The sequence below is a fragment of the Danaus plexippus genome, chromosome 4 (genome assembly GCF_018135715.1).
Source record: "Danaus plexippus chromosome 4, MEX_DaPlex, whole genome shotgun sequence".
NCBI lineage: Eukaryota > Metazoa > Arthropoda > Insecta > Lepidoptera > Nymphalidae > Danaus > Danaus plexippus.
In genome coordinates this window covers 3,200,226-3,224,409 of record NC_083538.1, presented here as the reverse complement: position 1 = coordinate 3,224,409, position 24,184 = coordinate 3,200,226, and the positions used below count along the sequence as shown (strand labels likewise).

The 24,184-nt window shown below is 32.1% G+C and overlaps 3 protein-coding genes across 5 annotated transcripts; 1 reads left to right on the top strand and 2 right to left on the bottom strand.

Moving 5' to 3' along the window:
- Nucleotides 1–3: 3 nt before the first annotated feature.
- Nucleotides 4–6,206, bottom strand: LOC116768284 (DNA repair endonuclease XPF). Its single transcript, XM_032658962.2, has 15 exons — nucleotides 6,036–6,206; nucleotides 5,567–5,719; nucleotides 5,039–5,219; nucleotides 4,860–4,972; nucleotides 4,620–4,785; nucleotides 4,084–4,220; nucleotides 3,760–3,911; nucleotides 2,835–3,259; nucleotides 2,277–2,588; nucleotides 2,061–2,157; nucleotides 1,378–1,493; nucleotides 944–1,117; nucleotides 633–773; nucleotides 365–559; nucleotides 4–238 (listed from the first exon to the last, which is right to left on the bottom strand). The coding sequence occupies exons 1-15, from the start codon at nucleotides 6,158–6,160 to the stop codon at nucleotides 92–94; spliced, it is 2,634 nt and encodes an 877-aa protein (XP_032514853.2). The 5' UTR covers nucleotides 6,161–6,206; the 3' UTR covers nucleotides 4–91.
- Nucleotides 6,207–6,899: 693 nt separating this feature from the next.
- On the top strand, nucleotides 6,900–21,695 carry LOC116768736 (hrp65 protein-like). Of its 3 annotated transcripts, XM_061523860.1 has the most exons (15): nucleotides 6,900–7,040; nucleotides 7,151–7,322; nucleotides 7,702–8,016; nucleotides 8,192–8,239; nucleotides 8,308–8,505; nucleotides 8,577–8,807; nucleotides 8,888–9,189; nucleotides 9,268–9,376; nucleotides 9,458–9,612; nucleotides 9,740–9,962; nucleotides 10,803–10,868; nucleotides 20,134–20,177; nucleotides 20,259–20,310; nucleotides 20,641–21,282; nucleotides 21,498–21,695. In XM_061523860.1, exons 2-12 carry the CDS (start codon nucleotides 7,152–7,154, stop codon nucleotides 20,149–20,151), a joined length of 1,836 nt encoding a protein of 611 aa, XP_061379844.1. In that variant the 5' UTR covers nucleotides 6,900–7,040; nucleotide 7,151; the 3' UTR covers nucleotides 20,152–20,177; nucleotides 20,259–20,310; nucleotides 20,641–21,282; nucleotides 21,498–21,695. The 3 variants fall into 3 exon arrangements, with proteins under 3 accessions (XP_061379844.1, XP_032515431.2, XP_032515432.2); XM_032659540.2 differs by lacking the exons at nucleotides 20,134–20,177; nucleotides 20,259–20,310; nucleotides 20,641–21,282; nucleotides 21,498–21,695 and adding an exon at nucleotides 14,670–16,097; XM_032659541.2 differs by lacking the exons at nucleotides 8,192–8,239; nucleotides 20,134–20,177; nucleotides 20,259–20,310; nucleotides 20,641–21,282; nucleotides 21,498–21,695 and adding an exon at nucleotides 14,670–16,097.
- Nucleotides 21,696–24,130, bottom strand: LOC116768738 (pancreatic lipase-related protein 2-like). Its single transcript, XM_032659543.2, has 4 exons — nucleotides 23,877–24,130; nucleotides 22,596–22,996; nucleotides 22,328–22,528; nucleotides 21,696–21,956 (listed from the first exon to the last, which is right to left on the bottom strand). Exons 1-4 carry the CDS (start codon nucleotides 24,089–24,091, stop codon nucleotides 21,742–21,744), a joined length of 1,032 nt encoding a protein of 343 aa, XP_032515434.2. The 5' UTR covers nucleotides 24,092–24,130; the 3' UTR covers nucleotides 21,696–21,741.
- Nucleotides 24,131–24,184: the final 54 nt, after the last annotated feature.

The window sequence follows — 24,184 nt, the reverse complement described above, 5'->3', positions numbered from 1 at the left end:
AACAATTTGTAACAAATTTATTTAATTATGAGATTTTTGCTTATTTTTAATCCCTACAATATAAATGTTAAATGTAAATAATAAAAAGATTTCATTTATTGCTTTTAAATTTCCCCCCCAACTTCCTTTTACCAAAAGGCTTTGTTTTGTCCGAGTCGACTGGCTTTGCTTTTACATGTAATACTGAATATATTATTTCAGCTTCGTTCTTATTTTCTACTATTTCCTGTAATTGATCCTGAAATTAAAAAATATATTCAGTTTTTTATTATTTAATAGAAAATGGGTTATATCAATTTATATGGAGATAGGTTTAAGTTTGTATGTATATATATATATATATATATAAATACAATTTCCATACCTGTGTCAGGGTAATTAGATGGTCCAACGAAATACCCCTGTTCATGATCCTGGATATATTCTTGGACGTGACTCCTGGGAGTTTCTGGACGAAATCGTGAACAACGATATTATATCTCTCGTAGTTCATATCATCAGCTGTGTTTTCACCACTGAGCGCTACAACTTCGTCTACGTTAGGGTTCTTCCTACCTTCCTATAAACAAACGAATTTGACCTTTAACGTGTTAAATAACAATTTAATATGTTATTTTTTTAAGATAGCCTACTTTGAGTTCATAGAATAGTTCAGCTGTAGCATAAGGGCTCGGCGACCACACTAGCTTTAGACGCGGGAAATGTATTGTAAGTAGCTGTAATTTTTGCTGTATGTCAGCACCCGATATATCCGTAGATACAACAAAGTTACCCTGGAATTTAGCAAAATTTTTAATTTATCAATATATATTATCTATAATTCATTTTGGACAATATTTCTGCTTGTTCTTTCTATAATAGAATTAAGCTGCACTTACACTAAATATGTCAAAATTTTAAATAATAATTTTCAAAAAAATTTAAAAGAATTATAAAAGCTAACCTGTAAATTGAACGGTTTATTCTGATCAAACTCAATAAGTAGTATGGGTCTGGAGTAGTTCCGACACATCTGTGTACATTGTGTGTACAAACGACCGGAGTTGAGCGATCCAATCAAATCCGAGATTGACTTCCTCTCTACGCATATATCCGGCGTCAGAATATAGTCACCTATCTGAAAACATGACTAACTTTAAATTTGGAAAATAAATTAAATTTCCAATTAAGCCAGTGACACACTTACAGCGTTTAATGTCACTTATATAAAGTAAAGGCGCTATGTACGATAGATACATTAAAATAATTGAAAGAGAAAATCAAATAAGTATTAAAAAATAATAAACCAGTCGGATACGGGCAATTAAAATTAATCTAGTAGCCACTATGTATCTAACTGCTTCATATATTATGGAAACTAAGGACTAGTTCACACACCGCGATGGTGACGGGATCTATGTTGATCCCACGGCGGTGAAGAAGCGCTGGCAGGTCGGAACGGAACTCACGCATGTCCACTATAACACGCGGCGCCACTGACGACACTTGACCGCCTGGAGGTGGGTGACAGTTAGAATTATTTGACCAGCTGTTATAGGAAGGTTAGAACTAACTAGAATTCGTACAGCTGGAGATAGATGAGAATTAAACATAGTATTGTTTGGACCTGTAGCAAAACATTTTCAGGCCTTTAAGCTCTTAAGTATTTCTATGAACGACTATAACCAGATGCTTTGCGTATAGGTTCACATTTTTTGTGATATCAAGTGTACTCGGCATACCATGGCTTGATGTTTCTATGACGTTGAGGAGTAAATTACGCTCAGAAAATATAAACCGGCTCGCTAACATGCGACTTTAACGTTATATTAATCCCGGTTAAGAACAAGTAAATAACAATTTTACTTGACCAGTGTTGTTCGTGTAATGAAAATAAGTGATGCGACCTGGCTATGTAGGCTGAGAAGATCGGAACTAATTCTTCAATCAGCAAAGTTCTCAGACTATGATTTACTGAAAAAAATTGTATCCCATAATATAGACGCTTTAACACTGTCACCCGGACCTTGAGATAGCTTAAGTAATGATATTACTTATTATTTTAGTATAACAGTTTGCACCTGCTTTCCTCGTGTTTACGGCCGATTCGTTTTCTTCGACATTTAAATTAAAATACTCATCAGTTCTCCCGTCCTGATACGAAGGTACCACCATCACCTGAAATTAAAATTATTCTAAATAATAAATTAATAAAAAAAAATATAGAGATTAAATATTCTGAAACATATTTTTTTAGCTATGGATGTTGTTAGGATAACATTTTTATGAATACTCACACTCTTAGCTTGAATGAGCATTTCAAACGCCTGCTTCTCCCTCCTCAGTGACGTCAGATACGACTGTTCCTCCACGGTTTTGTCGTGTATGAGGAAATAGATTTTAGACTTCGGCTCCTCGGGTTTTTTCTTGCATTCATACAGTTCTATCTGTCGCACGGCCGACACGTCGCTCTGATACAGTATGATGTATTCCGGCCTCAACGCCTCTAACGTCTGCTCTAACGAGAAATGGTTTCCATTCTGCTTGAACGTTTGTATACATATCAAAGGTTTTTCATTTTCCAATTGAGTGAGATCTAAGTTAGCCAACTGTAATATAAATATATAAATTTATCTGCTGTGGCATTTGTTAGAATATTCTATCGATGAGATCATGTTAATTATAATTCGAATACAAAATGTAGAATAAAGTCATTGATACAGAATTCCATACAGCGACTTATTATATTATATTCTTTTCCAGTTGCTTTGTATTAAAATTTTTATTTAAGTATTTAACTCATTAATTGGTTATAAAAATAATACAAATATTATATATATATATTGGCATAGCACCTGTGAAATGGGTTCAAACATACTGTCTTCTGTTGTATTTTTATTCAATTCCATAGCTTGTGTCAACGTTAACATATAATTTGATTTGACTTCATCCAATTCTTCATCCATATTACTATCATCTTTATTGTCTTTAACTCCATCTTTGTCAGATTTTGTTGGAAATTCTTCTGTGAGATTTTTGTATTTGGATGACACGGATGTAATCTGTATGTCTCTTCGGAATGCATTATAGAATAGATACCTATTGGCCCCCATAGTCAAGACGTTGTTCAGTTGGAAACACGTCTTATTGTTCTCGCACAGTATAAGCACTTTGGTATTATTAAGCGACCCGTTATTCTTCTTTTTCACTTCCTCTGGTATTTCAACTTTTAATAAATCATTCAAGCACTTCCATTTAGGACAGTGTTCAGGATCAAATTCTAAAAAAAAAATAGTTTTTTAACTCAAGTGTATATAGATCTTTAAGAAAATATAATGGAAGATTTTTTTTTTTAATTTTATATAAAATATAAATCATCAGCATAATAAAACAAACGTATATTTTTGGTACATCTACTTCTGTTCATAAGAGTAAAAAAATATCTTTAGACCTACTGGATAAAGGGCAATACAATTTTAAAATAATTTTACAGTATCAGCCACATTTTAATTTTAGTGATTTTCCATTAAACCATAAAAACTACTTAGACAATAGCTTTTCTTTAAAAGAAAAAACAAAGGTACAACAAGCTTAAGTGGCTTGTATAATTACTGTTTGATATTGAATTTCTATAAAATAGCTGTAAAAAACTTAACTTTGAAATAAAAATAATATATTAAGTAAAATTTTCATTAACAAAAGTAGGATTTCAATAGTCAATGTTTTAAAGTTAACTGACAAGAACCAAAGAGGGAGAGCAATGAAAAATAAAATACTTACCATTGCCGTTGAAGACTCTAATTCTTGCTACCTTGAACAGCCTTTCAGCCGAGTCCAACAGAATCCAACCCGAGTTGACCTGAGCATACTCTGATGTACGATACTTACTGACCAGCCAATAGAAGGATACAGAATCCTCGTGGATTAGATTACTGGTGGTAGATATTATCAATGATTATAACATTTATACATACAAAATAAAAATTCCTTAATCAATACCAACTCACTAGTCTGTTTTAACACAAATCAAGACAAAATGCATAGTGGATTTAATTGTATTTTGTGAAGATTCAACTTTCATATATGCGTTTTATTGATACTCACACTATCAAAGTCCTTAAAACTTTCAAATCCTGTATGTATTCCTTTGTTCTGTTGCTGAGCTGATGCCACACACAGTCGAGTTGGGATTGTAATATTTTATGGAACTTTTTGGTTATGCAATTTTCTGTAGTAATTTCCTACACAATTAAATTGCCAGTATTATATATATATATATAATTAAAAACGTAATTATAGTACCTACATTATATTTTATTAATGTGATATTATTACTAAATGTTGACATATAAATGAAATAATTAAATGACTATACAATTCTTTAATTTGATCAGAGTTTTAATAATTTATAAAAAAAAGAAAATAAGCCGAAATTCTTATTCTATTTCTTATTATATCTCAAATATAAGACAACTCCATATATATTCATCTACTGTTGACTCAAGTCATTTCTGGAAATGCTTTCGTATGATTCTTAAAAACCTATCTTTACAACAAAGTTATGACTTCATGAGTAAAAAATATTTTTTCTTCTCATTATATGTTTTAGAATTAATAATTTTTTTCTTATTATAACTAACTTGCATGTCCAGATTTCTGTTAATGCTCTTAAGTTGTTTCACTGTATAATTCATGATGTCCAGAAGACATGTTTGTATTTGTAACATATTCGGCGTCAACGAAACATGTATCTCTTCCACCTCAGCTTGCCTACTTTTAAGACTTTTAATGACTAAACCATGGAATCTATAGATACAAAATAACACATCAAATATAGTATGCTATAAGTAATCCATACATTTATATAACTATTATACTACCTGGGCCATAAATATAATTCTTTGACGAAAACAGCTCTCATAACTTTTTCCACTTGATGATAACCAAACGTGAATGATATAGGTGAGTTTGAAAATGCTTTTATGAAACCTGTCTATAACACATATTACAAATAAATTATCTTATCAATTTATCTCAATTATATTTAGTATATATTTACCTTATTATTTTGTCTAAATAACCTGAGAACAAAAGCCTCTTGACATGACTCCAGTACTGTGTGAGCTCTCAACACAATGATCCCCGTTATGTGGGTTACCGGTACTCGCTTTTTTAATAAATCAACTACTAGTATTCTTGTCGACACAAAATATATGCCACCCTCTAAATAAGCTTTTTCCCTGAAAATATAATGAAAAAACTATTATAACAAAATAATAACTAGTCAGTTAAGTTATTGTGACATGTTCCTTAAGTGAAAACTGCATTTGTGACTAAATACAATAAATTTAACTGAAACAATAATTTTTTAATATACTACATGCATATATTTTAATATTAATATAATCAATATTTCATTTACTTTATAAAAATCATGATTATCATTATTGCCATGTCCTCTTCAGACATTTCGATCTTATCTAATAATGTAAGATCTAAAATAGAATAATTAATGCTCATCATATATCTGGATATCATAGTTTTATTTTAAGGTACACTCGCAAAACTCTTAGATATCATTATTCACCTCTCCGACCCCAAATTTGGTAAAACTGATAAATTGAATTTCTCACTGAAAAATTTTTCTTCATGGTCGCTGCTATTTATTATTAATACTAAATTTCCCGGATCCTTATAAACCCACAATAAATTGGAAACAATGCTATTGTAACTTAGTCCTCTGCAACAAAAAAAAAAGGAAATAAATTTTGTAATGTAAGAATTCAAATATAAAATTTGCATTCATAAAATTATCTTTTTCATATTAAAGCAATATATAAGCTGATTTCTAAATAAAAATTTAAATAAGGGAATATTTCATATAGAATGGAAAATTCATCAACACAAGTAGGATTTGCGCTTGAAAGTTCCAGGTTGCTTTCTCCGAAATATTTGCTTTGGAGACACTTAAATTTTTCATTCTATATTTCTTATTTTAAATTTAATTGTTTTTGTAGTATTTGCATTTCCAGTTCGATACACAGTAAATATCTCACTTGGCCATAATTAAGAGGGCATCGTTTTCAAATATATCTGTAAAAATTTGTTTTTCATAATTAAGTAGAGGATATTTTGTCTCAATATCTTGAGATAACTCTTCCATAATTTGATTTCCATCCATTTCAAAAAAAAATCCTCTAAAATGTAATTCGTTGAATATTTAATGTATCAGGGTTTAGAGTATAATCATCAAAGTTATTAAAATTTCTTTAAACTAATGCAAACCTGAAATGTATGAGTAAATAAATAGAATTTAAGTTGTTTACACAATTTTCAACCAATAATTTTTTTATTAGGTATAAGGTAGGTAGGTACTACATATTTTGAAAATACAAACTTTGACACCATTGATTTAATCTTTTTTATAGCATTCTCTTTGGATACTACCAATTTGAGAATTAAGTATAATAATCTTACCTCAATATTTTACTTTTACTTTAAATTTTTGTCAGCCCATAATATTAAATATATTAATACATAAGAAAAAAAAATCTTAATAAAACTTGGAACGCTTTATTTTTAAAGTAGCACTTAAATAGGCTGAGTTTTCAGATTTAGAGATTTATTAATGAACATGTCACAGGTCGAAGGAATTACTAACTGCCAATAATAGTAAGAATATCGTTTTTTTTTATTAATTTGTTTATTGAAAAGTTAAAATTTCTGCTCAGAACAATTATAAAATATAATCAAGCAATAGTAGTAGTAGTAGTACAAAATATAATATAAAGGTAATATTTTCTAATAATAAACAATAAATTATATATTTCTACGTCTTTCAATGTCTACTTTGGACAGGATATCCAATATTAAAACAATGTTTGTTATGTTGGTATAACTTATCGCTGACTTCCATTTCCCCTTACCGTTTACACCGGATCCGCCATTTTGCGTCAAAGCTCTTTTCTGAGTGCGTCGCTAAACGCAATTGAGTTATTATTTTATTTATTAATGTGTTAAGTAGAAGTGAAATACTATTTTTATTGATCTTGTAGTAAAAGGTTGGTTTAATTGTTATTTAGTTTCAACGAAGATTGTTTTTTGTCTAGTAAAAGTGCTTTTGGTTATTCAGCTATATGCTTTCACCTAAATGTTGTATTATGATTTATAGCATGCAAATGCACGCCATGAACCAATATCGAGGATTTGGAGGCCCACCTCAGCCCCAAAGACAAGGCGGTCGTCGGGGCAATAATCGAGGCGGATTCCGCAATTCCCGCTTTGAGCATAATCAGAATCAGCGAGGGCATAACTTTCATGGGGGTCAACGTCCCCATATTGAGGTCGGTTCATAATTTTTATTAAATTTAAATAACGGAACCCCTAAATAAATTTATATGATTAAGTTTAATTTTCACTTTTCTATTTGTCTCATTACGACCGCGGCCATATTTAACAAGCGCCGCGAATGGCGATATGTATTACAATACAGATGCCGAGTCATCAAGTTACCAAGTATTCTGACATGCCTTTGGTTTTACATTTTTTGTTTTAGAAACTATTTAACCATTGTTAATTTTTTTTTATGAATTTTACATCGTTACTACTATGTATAATTATTATTATTATATACTATGTATATACTATATATACTATGTATAATTATTAAATTTTTAATTGTATGATATTATCATCAAGCTCTCACGTATTTTTTTTGTACAGCCTGTAAAACAAGGTCCCCAAAATGAACCGCCACCACCGCAACCACAGCCTCAACCGCAGGCTCAGCAGGAGAAGAAAGAATCCTCTCCTCAACAGACTCCACAGACTCCACAACAGCCACCTCCAAAGCCTCAACCACCTCAACAAAAGCCATTGCAACAGCAACCAGCTCAAAAACCACCTCAAAATCCAACCCAACCTCAACAGACACCAGCTCAACCACCGGTTAAACCGGAATCCCAAGATCATGTTGATAAAGCTGCACCTGAACAGAGACCTCAAAACCAAAATCAAAACCAGGGTGCTTATCAAAAGGTAAATAATATCACTCACACTTACTACACTTATAGTTGTTCCTGCAATTACATTTTTACTTAAACCAAATTAGATTTTGCTCAAATAGAAACTTCACCTCTTAATTATTTATTATAATTTTTTCTTCCATTCAAAAAATGTAGTTCTCTTTATGAAAGGTTTACACTTGTTTTAGGGCCCAATAGCTAGGCTGATGGACATAAAGCAGGAGCAAGGTCCCAATGTAAATATCAATAAATATCATTGGGATAATTTGTTTGGATTCTGTTGTTAAGCATTTATCTATTTCAGAATGTCAATGGTGGCAACTTTGGTGCTAACAAACAGGGTGGTTGGAGTCAGGGGGGGCCGGGTAATAAGCCAGGTGGCAATTTTGGTCCAAAAGGTTTTGGTCCAAAACAACAACAAGGACAGGGTCCAGCTCGTAACCAACAGAGGAATAACATGGGGCGTGGACCTCAAGATGGCGGGAAGCCACAACAAAGAGAAGTAAATAATTTAAACTAATAATTTTGATATAATTAGTTATTCTATTTATTAACTAATATCAATTCAATCAGTTCTCACAGGAACAAATGCTTGCTAATAAATTGAAAGATCTCATGGGCCCATTGAATGACATACCTCCAATTGAACAACCGGAGGTCAAATTTAATGGCAGAAGTCGTTTATATATCGGAAATCTTACAAACGATGTTACCGAAGAGGAAATATTAACCATGTTTGGACAGTTTGGTGAAACTGCTGAACTGTTTCTGAACAAAGAGAAGAACTTTGGATTTATAAAAATGGTTTGTTATTGAGTTTAACACTTGTAAATATTTTGTTTTAGATTTGATTGGATTTATGTTAATTGGTGTCTGTAATGTAGGACTATAGAGTGAATGCAGAAAAAGCTAAACGTGAAATTGATGGCAGAATGAGAAATGGCAGAAACATCAGAGTAAGATTTGCTCCACATAACAGTGCGGTGCGCGTTAAGAACCTGCCACCATTTGTGTCAAATGAGTTACTGTACAAGGCATTTGAAATATTTGGCAAGATTGAGAGGGCCTATGTCAAAGTTGATGACAGAGGAAAAACTCTCGGTGAGGGCATTGTTGAGTTTGCCAGAAAGCCCAGTGCATTAGGTGCCATCCGTAACTGCACTGAAAGATGCTTCTTCTTAACTTCGTAAGTAACACATATGTTAAGTTACTAAATAGAAATAAAATAATGTACTAAAAATAATGTACTGGATTATCCTCGTAGATCTTTGCGTCCTGTCATTGTGGAGAGTTTGGAGGAACCTGACGAATTTGATGGTTATCCCGAGAAGAATTTACCAAAGAAACATCCAGAATTCTTACGTGCCAGAGAAGTACGAACATGCAACTTATAAATACGAAATTATTGATGTAAGACTGTATTGGTATATAAATAACATTGGTTTTTATTTTAGATGGGCCCACGTTTCTCCGAGCCAGGCAGTTTCGAGCACGAGTACGGTACCAGGTGGAAGCAACTCCATGAACTGCACAGACAGAAGGAGGAGGCTCTGAAGAAGGAACTGGCTGCCGAGGAGGAGAAACTTGAAGCACAGATGGAGTATGCTAAGTGAGTCATTTTCTGCAGTATCTGCTTGTGCTCGGAACCCTTCCTTATACACGATATATCTCATTATGATGAATCCATAGTTTTTAATAAGCTATATTGAGTTTATAACGAAGTATGTTTTGTGCAGATACGAACATGAAACGGAGCTGCTCCGAGAACAGCTGCGGCAGAGGGAACAGGACCGAGAGAGACAGAAGAGAAGCTGGGAGATGGCGGAGAGGGCGGCGGACGAGAGGAGGGAGGCGGAGCGCGCGCAGCTGCTGCGGCAGGAGGAGGAGCTCAGCAACCGGATGCGGCTGCAGGACGACGAGCTGCGGCGGCGGCAGCAGGAGAACACGCTGTTCGTACAGGTACAGCACGCGGACACACAGCACACGACCACTACACATGCTCATCTGCTGTTTGTTGAATGATCTTTTCAATTAATATCTTTCATAAAAAATATTCTTTCAATGCAAATTATTATACAACGAAGCAGTATGTACTTTCACTACAGTGTATCGACACTAGTCGAGGGCTGTTATAGTGGTAACAACAGTTTTGCATCCTTTGCCACGTGTGGAGTTTGCTGGTTTGACATGCATGCTTCATTGATACTCTCATACTCTCATCTCACAAATATCAAACCTGTTCGTAGCCAGTTTGTCAATGTAACGCAATGGCAACTCACCATACACTAATGAAATTAAACCTTAAATGTTTTATTTTAAAGCTATGGCAACATTAAAAAAGAGTAACTTTAAAACAAAGTCTAACTAAAATATATTATATAACAGTTCGCGTATTAATTCTCGATTTAATAACAACCTCAATAATATTATAATTAGTTACACAATTTTATTTGTTTGTTATGATTTCATATCTTCATAAACGACTCGTACATTAAACTTTATATAAATATAGACCACTGGTTGCCAACGAAATCAAAACTTTTAAATTTCATTAATGTTTCAATAACATGTTTTTGTTGAACCGAAATACATTGAGTTTTTTATTAAAGTTAATTTTTATTAAAGTTAAGTTAGTCATCGTGGTCCCACGAAAACAACAAAGAATACAAAGCGGTCCCTAGTCAAGAAAAGGTTGGGAACCACTGATATAGAGGGAGTTAATTTAAACCAATACAAATATTAGCTTAAATATTTATCTTTGAAACGGTTCGGTTAGTTTAATATAATCGTATGTTTCAGGCTCAGAGGTTGAACTCGATGTTGGATCGTCAAGAACAAGGCATGTTCGACCACCAGCAGCCTATGGTGAGTGATCGCTTTGTATGAACTAGCAAAATATATGACTATTATAACACATATTTACTTGCATATATTCAAATTTAATTTTGAATATTAACGTCCTATTTGACATTATATTTTTATTATGTGATTGCATATTGCAATTAATATGACGAAGTCTATTCTCATCCCAGTAGAACTCACTGTTGCGATAAAAGGTCGTCGCTGATGTTGTAAACGTATTTCTTATTACATAGAAGCGTATGATAAGTAACGTGTTAAAGCGAAAAAGCTATTTTCAGCCGTGGTACGAAAAAATGTGCATATTATATACGATTGAGTGGCCGAATATGTTCTCTCTTTGTCTCATAAAAACAATTACTCGAAAACTTTATCAAGGATGTAATGTTATGAAATGAAGGTTTTAAATTCAAATTGTTCTACAAACAATAATACCCACAATACAATTATTTACATAAATTTTCTTTGTAAATTGTCTTCAAATTTTTCTGATCGTTACTACAAATGTTGGGTTCATCCATAAATTAGGTCACATATTACACGTCACCTCTGACGTCACAAGTGGTACGGGTGCGGGCGTCAAAAGCTTTGTGACGTCATATGTTGAAATGCTCAAGCGCGAAGCTTATATGTGAATAAAGTTTAGAATAGTTACAAACTAAAACCTCCATCCATGAATACTTTAGCTGAGACTATCTCTACACGACATGTAACTTGTAGGAACATCAGTGATATTAATTATAATATTCAAAAGATACAGTGAAGTGTTCAAGGGTTCCGAATACTAAGGGCCTGTATCTAAGTATACCTACAGTGGGTATAACTGTAGTGGGTTTGTTTCTAAGACGACTGCTCGCACTTCCTTCCGGCGTTAGGGCGTAGGTTGCTTGCGGTTCTTTATAAGCGCCCTCGCAAACGCCGGCATAAAGTAAAACATGTGTGACGTCACAGCAATTGGGAGCGGTTCCGAAAATATGACAAGTTGTGATATGTGACCGGGGACGTTATTTATGGATGGTACCATGACTGTATAAAAGACTAACTGACAAAATAGTTTGAAATGTAATGCATATTTATTACAATACGCTACGCTTGTACCAGGGGGAGGGAAAGACTAAGATTGAATGATTGTGGTGTCAGCTACAATAGCTGAATAAAATGTATGAATCATTATACATTTCTGAACGCCCCCATAGAAAAATTTATATATTTTTCATGACTGAAATTGTTCTACATTTTTTAAATCTGAAATAGTTACTTTGTCCAATTACTTTACGGAATATTTCATAATATAATAATACGTTCTTTAATTTGAAAGGAGACTTTACTATATTGATGAATATTAAATGTCAGATAGTTTTTAAACACAAACATTTTCTATGGCAGAAATGTTTTTCTTGGATTTAATTTTTTTTAATAAATTATTAATCTGAAATAGTAGATACTAAGTGTTTCAAATGTTCTCATTTCCTTAAATTTCACGTGAACTATCGGAAATAACATTAATTTTTTTTTTACATGCAGTAGAGGAATAAGCATAACATGAGTATATCAGTGATGAGAGAAAGGTCGAAGAAATCTTCCATTCACATATAAATTTTATACCTAAATTAATCTCGATTAACATATTATCTAATAATGGGGTAGGAGGTACTGTGATTTATCATAACCATTATAGTAGTACCCACACTGATCAACTGATCAACGATACGATATACTGTACCTTAGTATTTAAGGATTGTATAGTATAGAACTTAAGTATAAATTATAATTTTGAATCCTATATTTAATATTTATATCTAATATATTCTATGTTATCTGACATCTACTTGGCTTTAGCTTTTTTATCAACCATTACATCGATCGAAATGAACCCAGCATATTACATAACTAAACACACTATATATACATTGGCTGTTGTATGATAAACATTATTTAAATGATTCCGACACTATAACAGATATAGTTCTAGAAGAATGAAAAATATAAATATCAATCGACATGTTCCATGTACATCTGACATGTGTAATTTAATAGTTTAGACTTTTGGCCATCACTAATTTATATTTATCGTAACATGTGAGTTCTACTGTCCCAACACCATGCTTTTATATATATACAATTTATGAACAATAATATTGAAAATTTATAACTTTACAAACGAACTCCGACGTACCCTAGTGTCACCGCTCATTAACGTTTCAAAATAATTACAATCAACTGATCTTAATGATTACACTTAATATGGATCTATATTCTATATAAATGTGGAGAAAAAAATTAACAAAACGAATACAATACTTTCGTGACTTAGAATTTTTTGTATACATTTTGACTTTTTACATTTACATTGGAACGTTTAAAAGTATTATTGTGTGTGATAATCAGTCTATTCAACAAACGACTTCCTTGAATCGATGGCTCTACAATCAACATGACAATCTCCTCTGGTAATCGCCCGTCGCGCGGGTTCCTTTCCCTGATAACACTACCGTTGTCAACACATCTTGATGACACGTTTCAAACACAATAACATGTGGAAATCGGAATGTGGGAATTCCCCTGAATACTTGTGAAAAAATATTTCTATAAAATTTAATAGTATTCATAAGAGGTATTCATATAGTTAGCGGTATTAATTAATTCTGCAAAAAGTTATTTATATAAAAAAAAAAAATCTATTCAATATAGTTGAAGGAATTGTTACATCTGCTTAAAGAGCTCTGCTAGCACTGATTTACAATTTTTATTTTATCTTAAGGAATCCGTTATAAGCAAGTGTTTGACTTCTTGGAATCTATGACTACCTTCATATTTTCGTTATATGTGCATACAATAACAAATATCAACCCGCCTTGTATCCCGGGCCTTATGTCCTGGAGTACGCATAAAGTTTCTTACATCCCTACATCACATATCTTATGGAATAAACTTACGCTTAGAAGACTTTGTGTAATCACATTTAAAAGAAACTGAACCGATATCAAATCCATAAAGCCTGAGAAGGTTACTTAAATTATTCTGTCTACGATCGAACCTATTCGGTTGAAGACAAAATAATTTGTCTTTGTGATTGAAATACTATTTTAAATATCATGTTAGCTAAGAAATTAAATATTTTATTAAATTTCATTGTTATTTTCGAATGTCTTCTGTTCTGGTTGCGTGAGAAAATAAAATATTATCTATCAGATCTTCTCGCGAAGAAATTTTGTGAACTAATATGTAATGTTATATCCCTATGGCCGTAATGCGTCTACAACAACAAATACAACATCTACAGGAAATTGATTGAACACTTGTTGTAAGATTGATTCCGAGTGTTGTCGACATATATAAATATTTAATTATTTCTTGATTTTGACTGCATTTGAATATTTACTAAGAAAATATATAAAAGAGAGTTGATATTGTAAATAAGCTGGATGTAAAGTATTATTTTATTGTGTGTAGTACAGAGCCAACGAGGCGTTATATCAGCGGTGACACTTCATGTACTGTATCTCGATCGATTACGATTTAAATAACTTTCTAAAAACTTTACAATGAATACTATTAAATGTAGAACGGACTTAACTGAAAGACCTTAGCCTTATAAACATATCGTACAGCGATAAGGTTCTATATTATTTGTCGTTACCACGCGATATAATCTCGCGAGCTGGAAGCTGCGTCGCGAAGCGCTTTGAAAGACATGTAGCGTTAGCAGGTATCGTTTGTTCGTGTTTGTTGCGTTACGTATTATAATAATGATTGTATTGTGTAACATAAGAAATATTGGCCAGTTTTTATGATTGCTCACTTTAGGATGGAGGCTTCAGAGAGCAGTTCGACATGCCACGTGGAGGTTATGACGAGATGGCACAGAATCGCGGTTGGGACGGACCGCGCCAAATGGATGATTTTCCTAATAAAAGACGTCGATTTTAAATGATTATGATTGATTTATGAACAGCTTTCAAATATTGGCTTCCCCTTAACCTACTGTTATGCGACTAGTACAACTGGCAGTTATGATATATCTTGTATCTGTTGTGTGTTTATAAGTTAACTATAAGCGAAGCCCGTATTTGAAATAACAAAGAGATAAAAATCGATTTAATGTGCATAAGCTCTACCGAAGGGTTTGTACCGTTCTAACCGCTAGTAACATTATAGTTATAATTTAAACATGTTTCACTCGCACGTCGTGCACTTATTATAAACCTGTCAGTATGAGATGTTCAGTTACATATCACGTTGGAACCGATTTCAGTATAAGCTTGTGCACTTGAAATTCGTAATAAATTAAGAGATCAAGGTTAGTCGAGTTGCGTTCAGTCTAATGTTCTGATACTAATTTGGATCTTAGAATAGCGTCGTAAGGTATATTTTAGTTATCCAGTAATTATATGTAATATTCTTAGAGTTAATTTATCAAAACTCCGACTGCCCCAGGGAGTGCTAAACGCTTAAGGAATTATCAGCTGGTTTGTGAGAAAGATACTTTTCATTTATTAACTAAGGCTCACATTCAATTTATCCTATAAACTATCGGTTTTTTGAAGGAAAGCTATGAACCGTAAATTTTTTACTTACTCGTTTTATCAGACGTGTTCTGAGAACATACAATTACTTTGGGCATGTTCTTTGTATATAGATCATTTCACCTCACACTTAAAAGAAAAATTTAAACATTTATCTTGCTGCATCTGATGGAATCTTTAATGATATTCTGTAGATTGTGTAGATTTTTAGTATGTTTCGCATTTTTTTTTAATATTAAGCTCTCTCGAGTTGCTAGAAATTTCTGAATAAATAAATTGTACCGATTATTTTTTTTTATAAAAACTTTAAAATCTTCATGTAAAGGTAACTTCTATAAATGTATAATTAACTTAGGACTAAATTCATATATATCTATATATATATTTTAATCATGACAACATTTAAAGCTAACATTGAATCTAAAAATGGATTCACAATTCACAGGCGGTGGTCTGTTTTCTTTGAAATATCATTACCTCTTTTTCCATGTTTATTTTTGTATACATAATATTTATACTAAACTAAACGCTACCTGTCTGTCTGTCTGTCTGTCTGTGTGAGTGTATCGAGTGATGTTTGGTAACTGTTGTGTGATGTGGTTAGCTGCGTTTGTGAAGTGTCTGCATTCATTATAACACACTCTATACTTGGTCGATTCATAAACACCTTGTAATTTTAACTTTATATAAAATAAATAATTACTTTGTAGATATATATTTTTCTTTATGAACGCTGCCATAACATCAAAACATTTTAAACAAAACTTCAGTATCTTTTGATAAATTTTGATTTAAATATTAAAGTTCCTTTTAATCATGGTAATACATTGGTTATATATTATGAAAATAAATAATATCTAAATATGTATGTGTATTGCGTACACCTCTTGGAAATTAAAATCAGGAATTTGTAAGAGGTATGTAATTAAAGTAGTATTTGTATTCAGTAAAATAAATTAGTAAAATTAGGAAAAAAAAAACTATGAGAAATATAATTTTAACAAAAAACCATACCTATTACACTTATAACATTATTTCTACGTACTGATTTCGCGTATATAAACGGTATGTGCATTATTTTGTACGAAAAAAATGTTTATTTGTACATGTTACGAACACGGTGATTTTATACTTCGATAACTTTGCCTTCAACATGAATGTATGAATTGGTAAACGCTTTTACGATATGTAGTTTTTAAATGTTTATACATGTCATAAACAATGAAAATCTCTACTAATAATCATATTAGTATTTTATGGAAATTCATCACAGACAAGACGAGTAGTCGGACTCGATCAGTATGAGCTCACATTAGTCCCTATTTAATATGAATGTGTTACAAAACAAATGTATAATATACTCGCCTAGAAGTACATCGTTTCTTTGGACGAAATCTATGAATACTTGAACCAATTTTAAAAATTAATATTTTATAGTTGCAACAAACAACAATTTGTTTAACTCTCCGGCTTTACGTCGCTGTGACACCTGTTGTTTTTTTTGTTTCAAAAAAAAAACGAATTAAAGCTAAACATTGGTCAGTAATGGCGTCTAAATAACATGAGCTGTTTGCGACAGTATTAGTTATAAAAACATTTTTTTTGCTGTGTGGAATGTCTCAAACAACGTAACGAACGAAACTGCTGTATAGTAGTGGTTTTGAAAAACAACGAAATCTACAGATTGACTCGTTCAATGACACGGTAAGCTCCTAACACGGACTCGAAATAACTTATTGCAAGAACATGGCATCATTACAATTTAGTGATCGATGTTTTTCTAATGATTAATTGTTAATCATTATTATTCTTTTATAATATCAAAAAAATATATATCTATTTCGAAATTATCAACTTAAACAAGTTTTCTATCCTAATTTTAATAATTTTGAATCACATTTAATTCGGATAAATGTATTTTTTTTTCATTTCGATAAAGAAATAAATACGCTTGAAAATCGAGTCTGCATTTATTATAATAACTTGGAGAAAAATTTTGAGTCGTTGGCATGTCTCTCGTCATGCTTTAAAACAAAAAATATTATGATTTTTAATTTTCAGGACCTTTTCTAGGACAACTCAACATCGCGCAAGGAAAAGGGAATGTGATTGTAACAATCATTGATATCAAGGACCCTCAGAGATAACTTTAACACTTAAAAACCTTACATGTCGTCCGTATCTTTATAAATCACATCGTGTTTCTACCTCCACGGACTTCTCATAATTCTATATAAATCTTGAGTGCACTTTAACGTCAGTTATTTTTTTTAATCTTCAACCAAAACAATACCGCCATTTTTTTTATTGGCACTTTAATTTTTTTTATAATTTTAAATGTTAAGCTACGATTTGTATTGTTTTTCAACAAGAGTTAACTACTTTAATTAAAAAAAAATTGAAATGGACCGAGAATCTAATCAGTGTCTATGTAAAGAAAGTGGACAAAAAATATATATTTTATTTTAAGAACCTGAAAATTTTCACAGAGGTAAAAAAATATCTTAAATACGAAAATTACATTTTTATATCCATAAGAATACTTTGTTATGATAATGACCTTATATTTTGATACGAAGACAGAAGAACACAAAATGAGAAGCACAAATAACTTGAAGTCGGAGAATTTTGCAGGGAGGTACGAAAAAGGTTTTATACGAACTAGAGCAAAGGCTGTTTGATATAAACAGTTCCAAATATATTGAGTGGTTTGTAATGTTAAGTTGAAACGACGTAATAAGTGTAATTACATATACCAGATACGATTTTTATCTACGAACCGTACAGCTACAGCTGTATTCCCATACGAGTGAACTATTTGTTGGTCGTAGCTTATCACATTATACGTATTATAGGAAAAGATTCCTTGTATATGTGAAATAAACTCGGACTTGGTCCAAGTATAGTAAAGTATTAGATTAAATAAAAAAAAAGTTCCAACATCGTATTTAAATAAATCCACTCCTTTTTTCAGGATGAAATATCATTCTGTTCTGAAAATCAATTTCAGTAAAAAGCTTATCCCAGTCTTAAAAGTTATTAAAGCAACCTACTTTTTGTATTTAATAAGTCTTGACTTTTGTTTTTCAGATTTTTTTTACTTTTACGAATATAGCAATTGACGATATTATCACCATGTTTTTGGTAAGGACTTATCCTATGTTTGTAGTTAGGATAGTATATATAAAGTTATATTAAAATAGCAACGAATCGATTTCTATTTTTTTATTAAATACATGATAAAAAAAAACAAGGCAGGCTGGCAGACCCTGGCTAAAGCTGGGATAATTGCCAGGAAGAAGAAGAAGAATACATGATATCATATTTTCTTTAAAGTTGTCCAATTGACTATTTATTAGAAAAAATAACATTGTGCTCTTTGGGTCTATGGCTCTGAGAAGCAAAAAAAAAAAATGGTAATAATTCAATCACATTGTGAATTTAGACTTGTGCTCCAGCCACGAATATAAACATTTGGTTTTACATTTATATGTACACCAGCTTGTCTGTTCCCTTAATACAATACGCCGTAGGCTGACGATGTGATTAAAACAATGCATCCTGAGAATATTTCGACGGTTGATTACCCAGACGCTTTTTCTCATACATAAATATTATGACAGAAACATTTTACTGAACTTTCTCGATTATATTATCTTGGGTTTACCATGGCTGAGGAAATCAAAGCTTAAAGTTAATATTAACATCCAATTCAAAGCAATCTTCGATAAAAAAAAAGTTAGTCTGTTAGGGACTTTACTAACCGTTGATGTCGGAAGAATTCAAGAAAGAAAGAGAATATATTTTGTCTACATTAACATCGCAATAATACTATTTTTGTGGAGCAAAACTTCCTTACTGATCACTACAGTGAAGAGGTGACCTGTTTTTGACTTCGGTAAGTTTCGTGAGAGTTGCAAGTTTAAAACCTAATCCGTATTTACTTTTACTTTGTTCTCTAGACTTCTATCACTACGTTAATATATAAGACACTATAGCAGACTGACGGAAACGCGTCATTGGTCTTTGAATATTCTAATATATTTTTTTTTTACACAATACTGAAATTCTTTGTTCCTTAAAATTTTCAGGAATCTATTAACTTCTATAATATAATGATGATGATCCTTAATGTAATTTATTTCTTACAAAAGATTGTTTTCTTACCTACATACCAATGCATTTGAATTTATGTGACGCGAGCGCCGTATACGGTCAAACATTAATGATGTATCGTACTGCACCACAATATCTCTGGATACATTTAATAATACAAATAGAATATTATTAAATTTATACGTTATTTTTAAATTGATTCTGATTAGTAACCTTACACTTTTCCCAGATGCTAAATTCATAAGAAGTCTTGAATTTTTCTCATACATACACAAAATACGACTCCTTTACGTAAAACTGCAAAACGTCCACAACGATTTTCGTGATAATGAATATTATATTACTGACACGAACTACTCGTTTCACCAGGAATTATATTTTTTTTAAATAAACAAAATCTTAAATGAACGATTGAATCCTATTTTTTTCCTCAATAATTCGAAACATGGTTGTATGTTGAATATTTTATTACTATAAAAATTTTTAATATAAGATTTTTGAATTTAAGTATTAATATATGGAACAAAGACAAATTTTTCGATGCAGCATAGATTTTTTTAAGCAATATGTAGTTAATAACAGCCGTGGTTATATTTACATAAGAAGTAACGTGATATGTATATTTACAGGTGTCAGTATTTAGCTAGACGTGGCTGCTGTTTTTTGTTAAAAGGCAAGCATTTAGTATTAATGTTTTATATATATAATCAATCGCTCATGAATGTTGTATTGATGGATTTTTTTTTATCGACAGCTGGCTCTCGAGGCACTGAGATGAGGGCATGGCTGGGAGTTCCTGGGAAATGGTAAGTTGAAAATATATAATGTATTGATCTTGAAAATAATATTAACGCAGCGTAGATAGTGGACATAAATATAGCAGTATATTATGCTACGTTGATTTTTCTCTATGTCCATCTGATACTTGAATATTTTTTTTGTTTTTATACGAGTTCTAAGTAATTCCCAAAGAAGGAAATTGTCTCCTATATGATGAATTGTATTTTTTTGTCTTCTTTTCCCGACCGATGGATAATGATGCATAAAATATTTTACTGATGAGGAGATCGAACAATAGAAATGTTGCAACGCTATATGTTTATCTTTGTTTTTAACCGGTTTGTGTTTATTTTCAGAGGCTGTTGGATCGTAGTGCCTTCGTGAACTTTACCTGTGGCAGATAAACTCTGCGTATATATTTAAAAAAATATATTATCCTTTATTCGTGATCGTCCGATCCTGTTTGGATGAATTTCAATGTCAATAGTAATTTTATAATTGTAAAAACAAAACTACATATCTCATCCTACATTAGCTGTTTTGACACAATTTAAATACTTTTCCTGTAAGATAAACTTGCACACGTTGTCTCTGAACAACTTTTTCATTATTGTATGTGTTAAAAAAAAAATGTAATTCGTCCATCATATGCGTTGTAGCGGCCGCGAAGTCTAGGGCGGTGATTTATTGTAAGCAAAAACGCTTAAAATTTCTTTATTATAAAGATAGAACATTGTTAATAGTTCAATCGAATCAATTAAATGTCTGTAAAGTGTTTAGTGTTCCAATACGTCATCTTCTGGTATAGTAAATGTTTAATGTAATTTCAATACAAAACTGTAATCAATTAATGTATAGGATAATTAATATATATTTTGTACCATGTACCTACTAATTCGAAGCCAGCCAGTCGGTGTGCAGCGGAGTTTGAAAACACGTCCATTGAGAATGCAAACATTGGCCAAAGCAGGGATCGTTCCGCGAGTCAAATTCATAAGGTGAGAATTCCTATAGCACAATGTGCGAGGTGTATGAACTGTACACAGTGACTTTATGTGAATTTTGTGCAACATGATGATTATTATCTTTTTGTCTTCTTTTCCCGACTGATGTATAATGAAGCATAAGTATTTTAACACTGATCGCGTGTCACGGAACGTTGACTGTGATTCAATGAAATTATATATAATAAAACGTGGCCCGTTTGTTTCAGATTGGCGCGGCACTGTTAAAGATATTTAGTTGTAAACAAAAGTATTGTCTATGTTCCTAAAAAGTATATTCTTGTATAATCATGATTATTTTTCTATTGATTGTATATTTTGAACTACTGCATATAGTTGTTAGGTTATTAAACAGATTTGTTTATGAAACGAGTACTTGAAAAGTAAAATGAAAAGATTATGTTATCTATATGACTTTTATTTAAGAAATCCCAGTTACAAAAGACTGACGAGTTACAGAGTAAACTTGGATTCATTTTTTGTATGTAAGTAGTGGTCGCCTCGGCTCCTGACATCAGACAAGTATCCCATTACAGTGGGATTTTTCGTACATTCGCCATTTTCATATTTTTCCCAGCTCTGACAAGGAAAGGCAATAAAACCGACGTCGGGTCTATACTCGATAGATTCATCGAAGTATTCAAAGGCACGGCTGTGACTACATCCCTCTGTAAGAAAAAAAATAAATTTAGAAAACGATCACGTATCAAGGGCTTGCCACAGATAACTAATTTATTTGTCCATAGAAAAAAGAATAGTATTGTGTACATCGCACTAGGTGTCGCTGTTTCAGAATTTGTTCATACTTGATGTATGACATAAAATCTTATCATAAATATGTATCCCTTAATAGAATGTTTTTTTTTTTAATCTGAATCGGAGGATAAGTGGAGTAGATCACTATAACGAGGGTACTTATAGAGACGCAGTCATAATCACCTTTTGGTAACTGATATAAAAGATTGTATCGGGAGATTAAACTAACGATGAAATTATTATGACATGCTGTATTTTGTTAATAGGTACTGTATCTTCATACCTGCGTTCATTTTTTCACTACAACCAGGTTGAGGAGACGTTCCGTTGTTAGGATAAAAGTCGGCGTGGCCGTGACTCTCCTCGTAACCGTAAACTCCGCCACAAGTGTGGATTATGTCAACAAATTTTGCATCAGTATAATCTAATTTAAAGTCGTCCATCATGTCAGGGATTTCAAATAAGGGCCGTGCTGGATCGAGACCTTTAAATATTAAAATTATAGATATTTTTTTATCATTGAGTGCATCATCTAACTTCAGATACATTACCTGTAATACGAGAAACCTTTTCTGTGCAAAACATGCCCGCGTAACCCATAACTTGAGCTCCTAAACTGTGCCCAATTAAGTGTACATTATCACCATTTACATTATATGTTCTTATTAAAGCGTCAAGGAGCTTAGCAACCCTTTTCCCGACGTATCGTGTACTATAAGCGGCGAAGGGATAAATTATATTTCTGGACAGCTCGTTCCAGTCGACGGTTATAACATTCAATTCGTACTCTTTTAGGAAACTATTTTTTATATTCTGTAACCAGGTTACATTCTCTTTAGTGATCCAACCGTGAGTGATGACCCTTATGTCATTTGATTTATTAAAGTATGTGCTTGTCATTGATGAATTTCCTTCAGGAATTTCGAGTGGCTCAGGATTCATTTGATTATTTCTACAACAATATCTCGATGAGCAAAATGTAAACTACATAAGTATTTAAAGACACTAAATTCCAATAGATCCGATGTCAGGTTAACAATTAGCTATTTCAATATTTTTTATTGTTTGCGATCTAATGCTATACTCGTACCTTCTAAGGTGTCTGAGAAGTGATGACGAGCGGGGAAGAGGGGGGTTAATAGTACGTACACGAGATATTTAAGGACGAATTAAGAATCTGGCTTTATAAATGTACGTAAAAATAAAAGTAAAATTATTTTGATAACTTTCTCTATCTGTCTCTCTTCAGCCATGTGAGGTCCACTGCTGGACATAGGCCTCCCCCATCGACTATAACTTTACTATTTTAATTTTATTATTGTATAATAAAATGTTTCGATACCGTTCACATCGCCATTTCGCCTGAGCAAATAAATGTAGTCATTGTAAATAACATAACCAATTGGTCGAACAATTAAACGCCCAACGTTAAACGTCAGGAACAAAGTGTATCGAAGATTTTAATCATTTAATCGTAGCGATCGTCGACGACAGTATCATAGAATGAGTTAAATTGACTTGTTTTGCTTCCCCGTTCTGATGCTCGTAGCCTCAACACGTAATCAGCATTAGCGCGCGAAATAAAACTGTGCGTCTGTTAAATTGTTGTCGGACATATATAATTAAATGAGACGTATGCGGAACACTAAAGAAAACTGAAGATAAATTTTACTTTCCAATTTCCATATCAGTGTTTGTTATTTTTTTTCTAGTGTGCATATACATATGTATGTCAGAATATTGCGTTTTATTACGTTTCAACCTTTTGTGTACTAAAAATAAAATATAGTAAAATTTTATACGTTACCAAAGTATTTATGAAATCAAATCACCTTGTATATAAGTAGAAATATGTGTCGCCTAATAACATCTCGTTCGTGTCTTGTGGTGTTTCAGAGAAGTTCATTACATGGCTGACTCCATTCTCGTCTACGTAGATCAAACTCTCATCATCGTTACTTTCATCTGAAGATTCTGTACTAACCTCCAATATAGATTGTGCGAATGTACATAGAATATATAAAATGACTTTCTTTTCCAACTGCATTTTCGTGATAAATACTTTTACGAGGGCGAAACAGTGTCATGAAAGGAATATAAGACGAGTGCTGTAAAATTGTTTTACGTTCAGTTAAGTTCT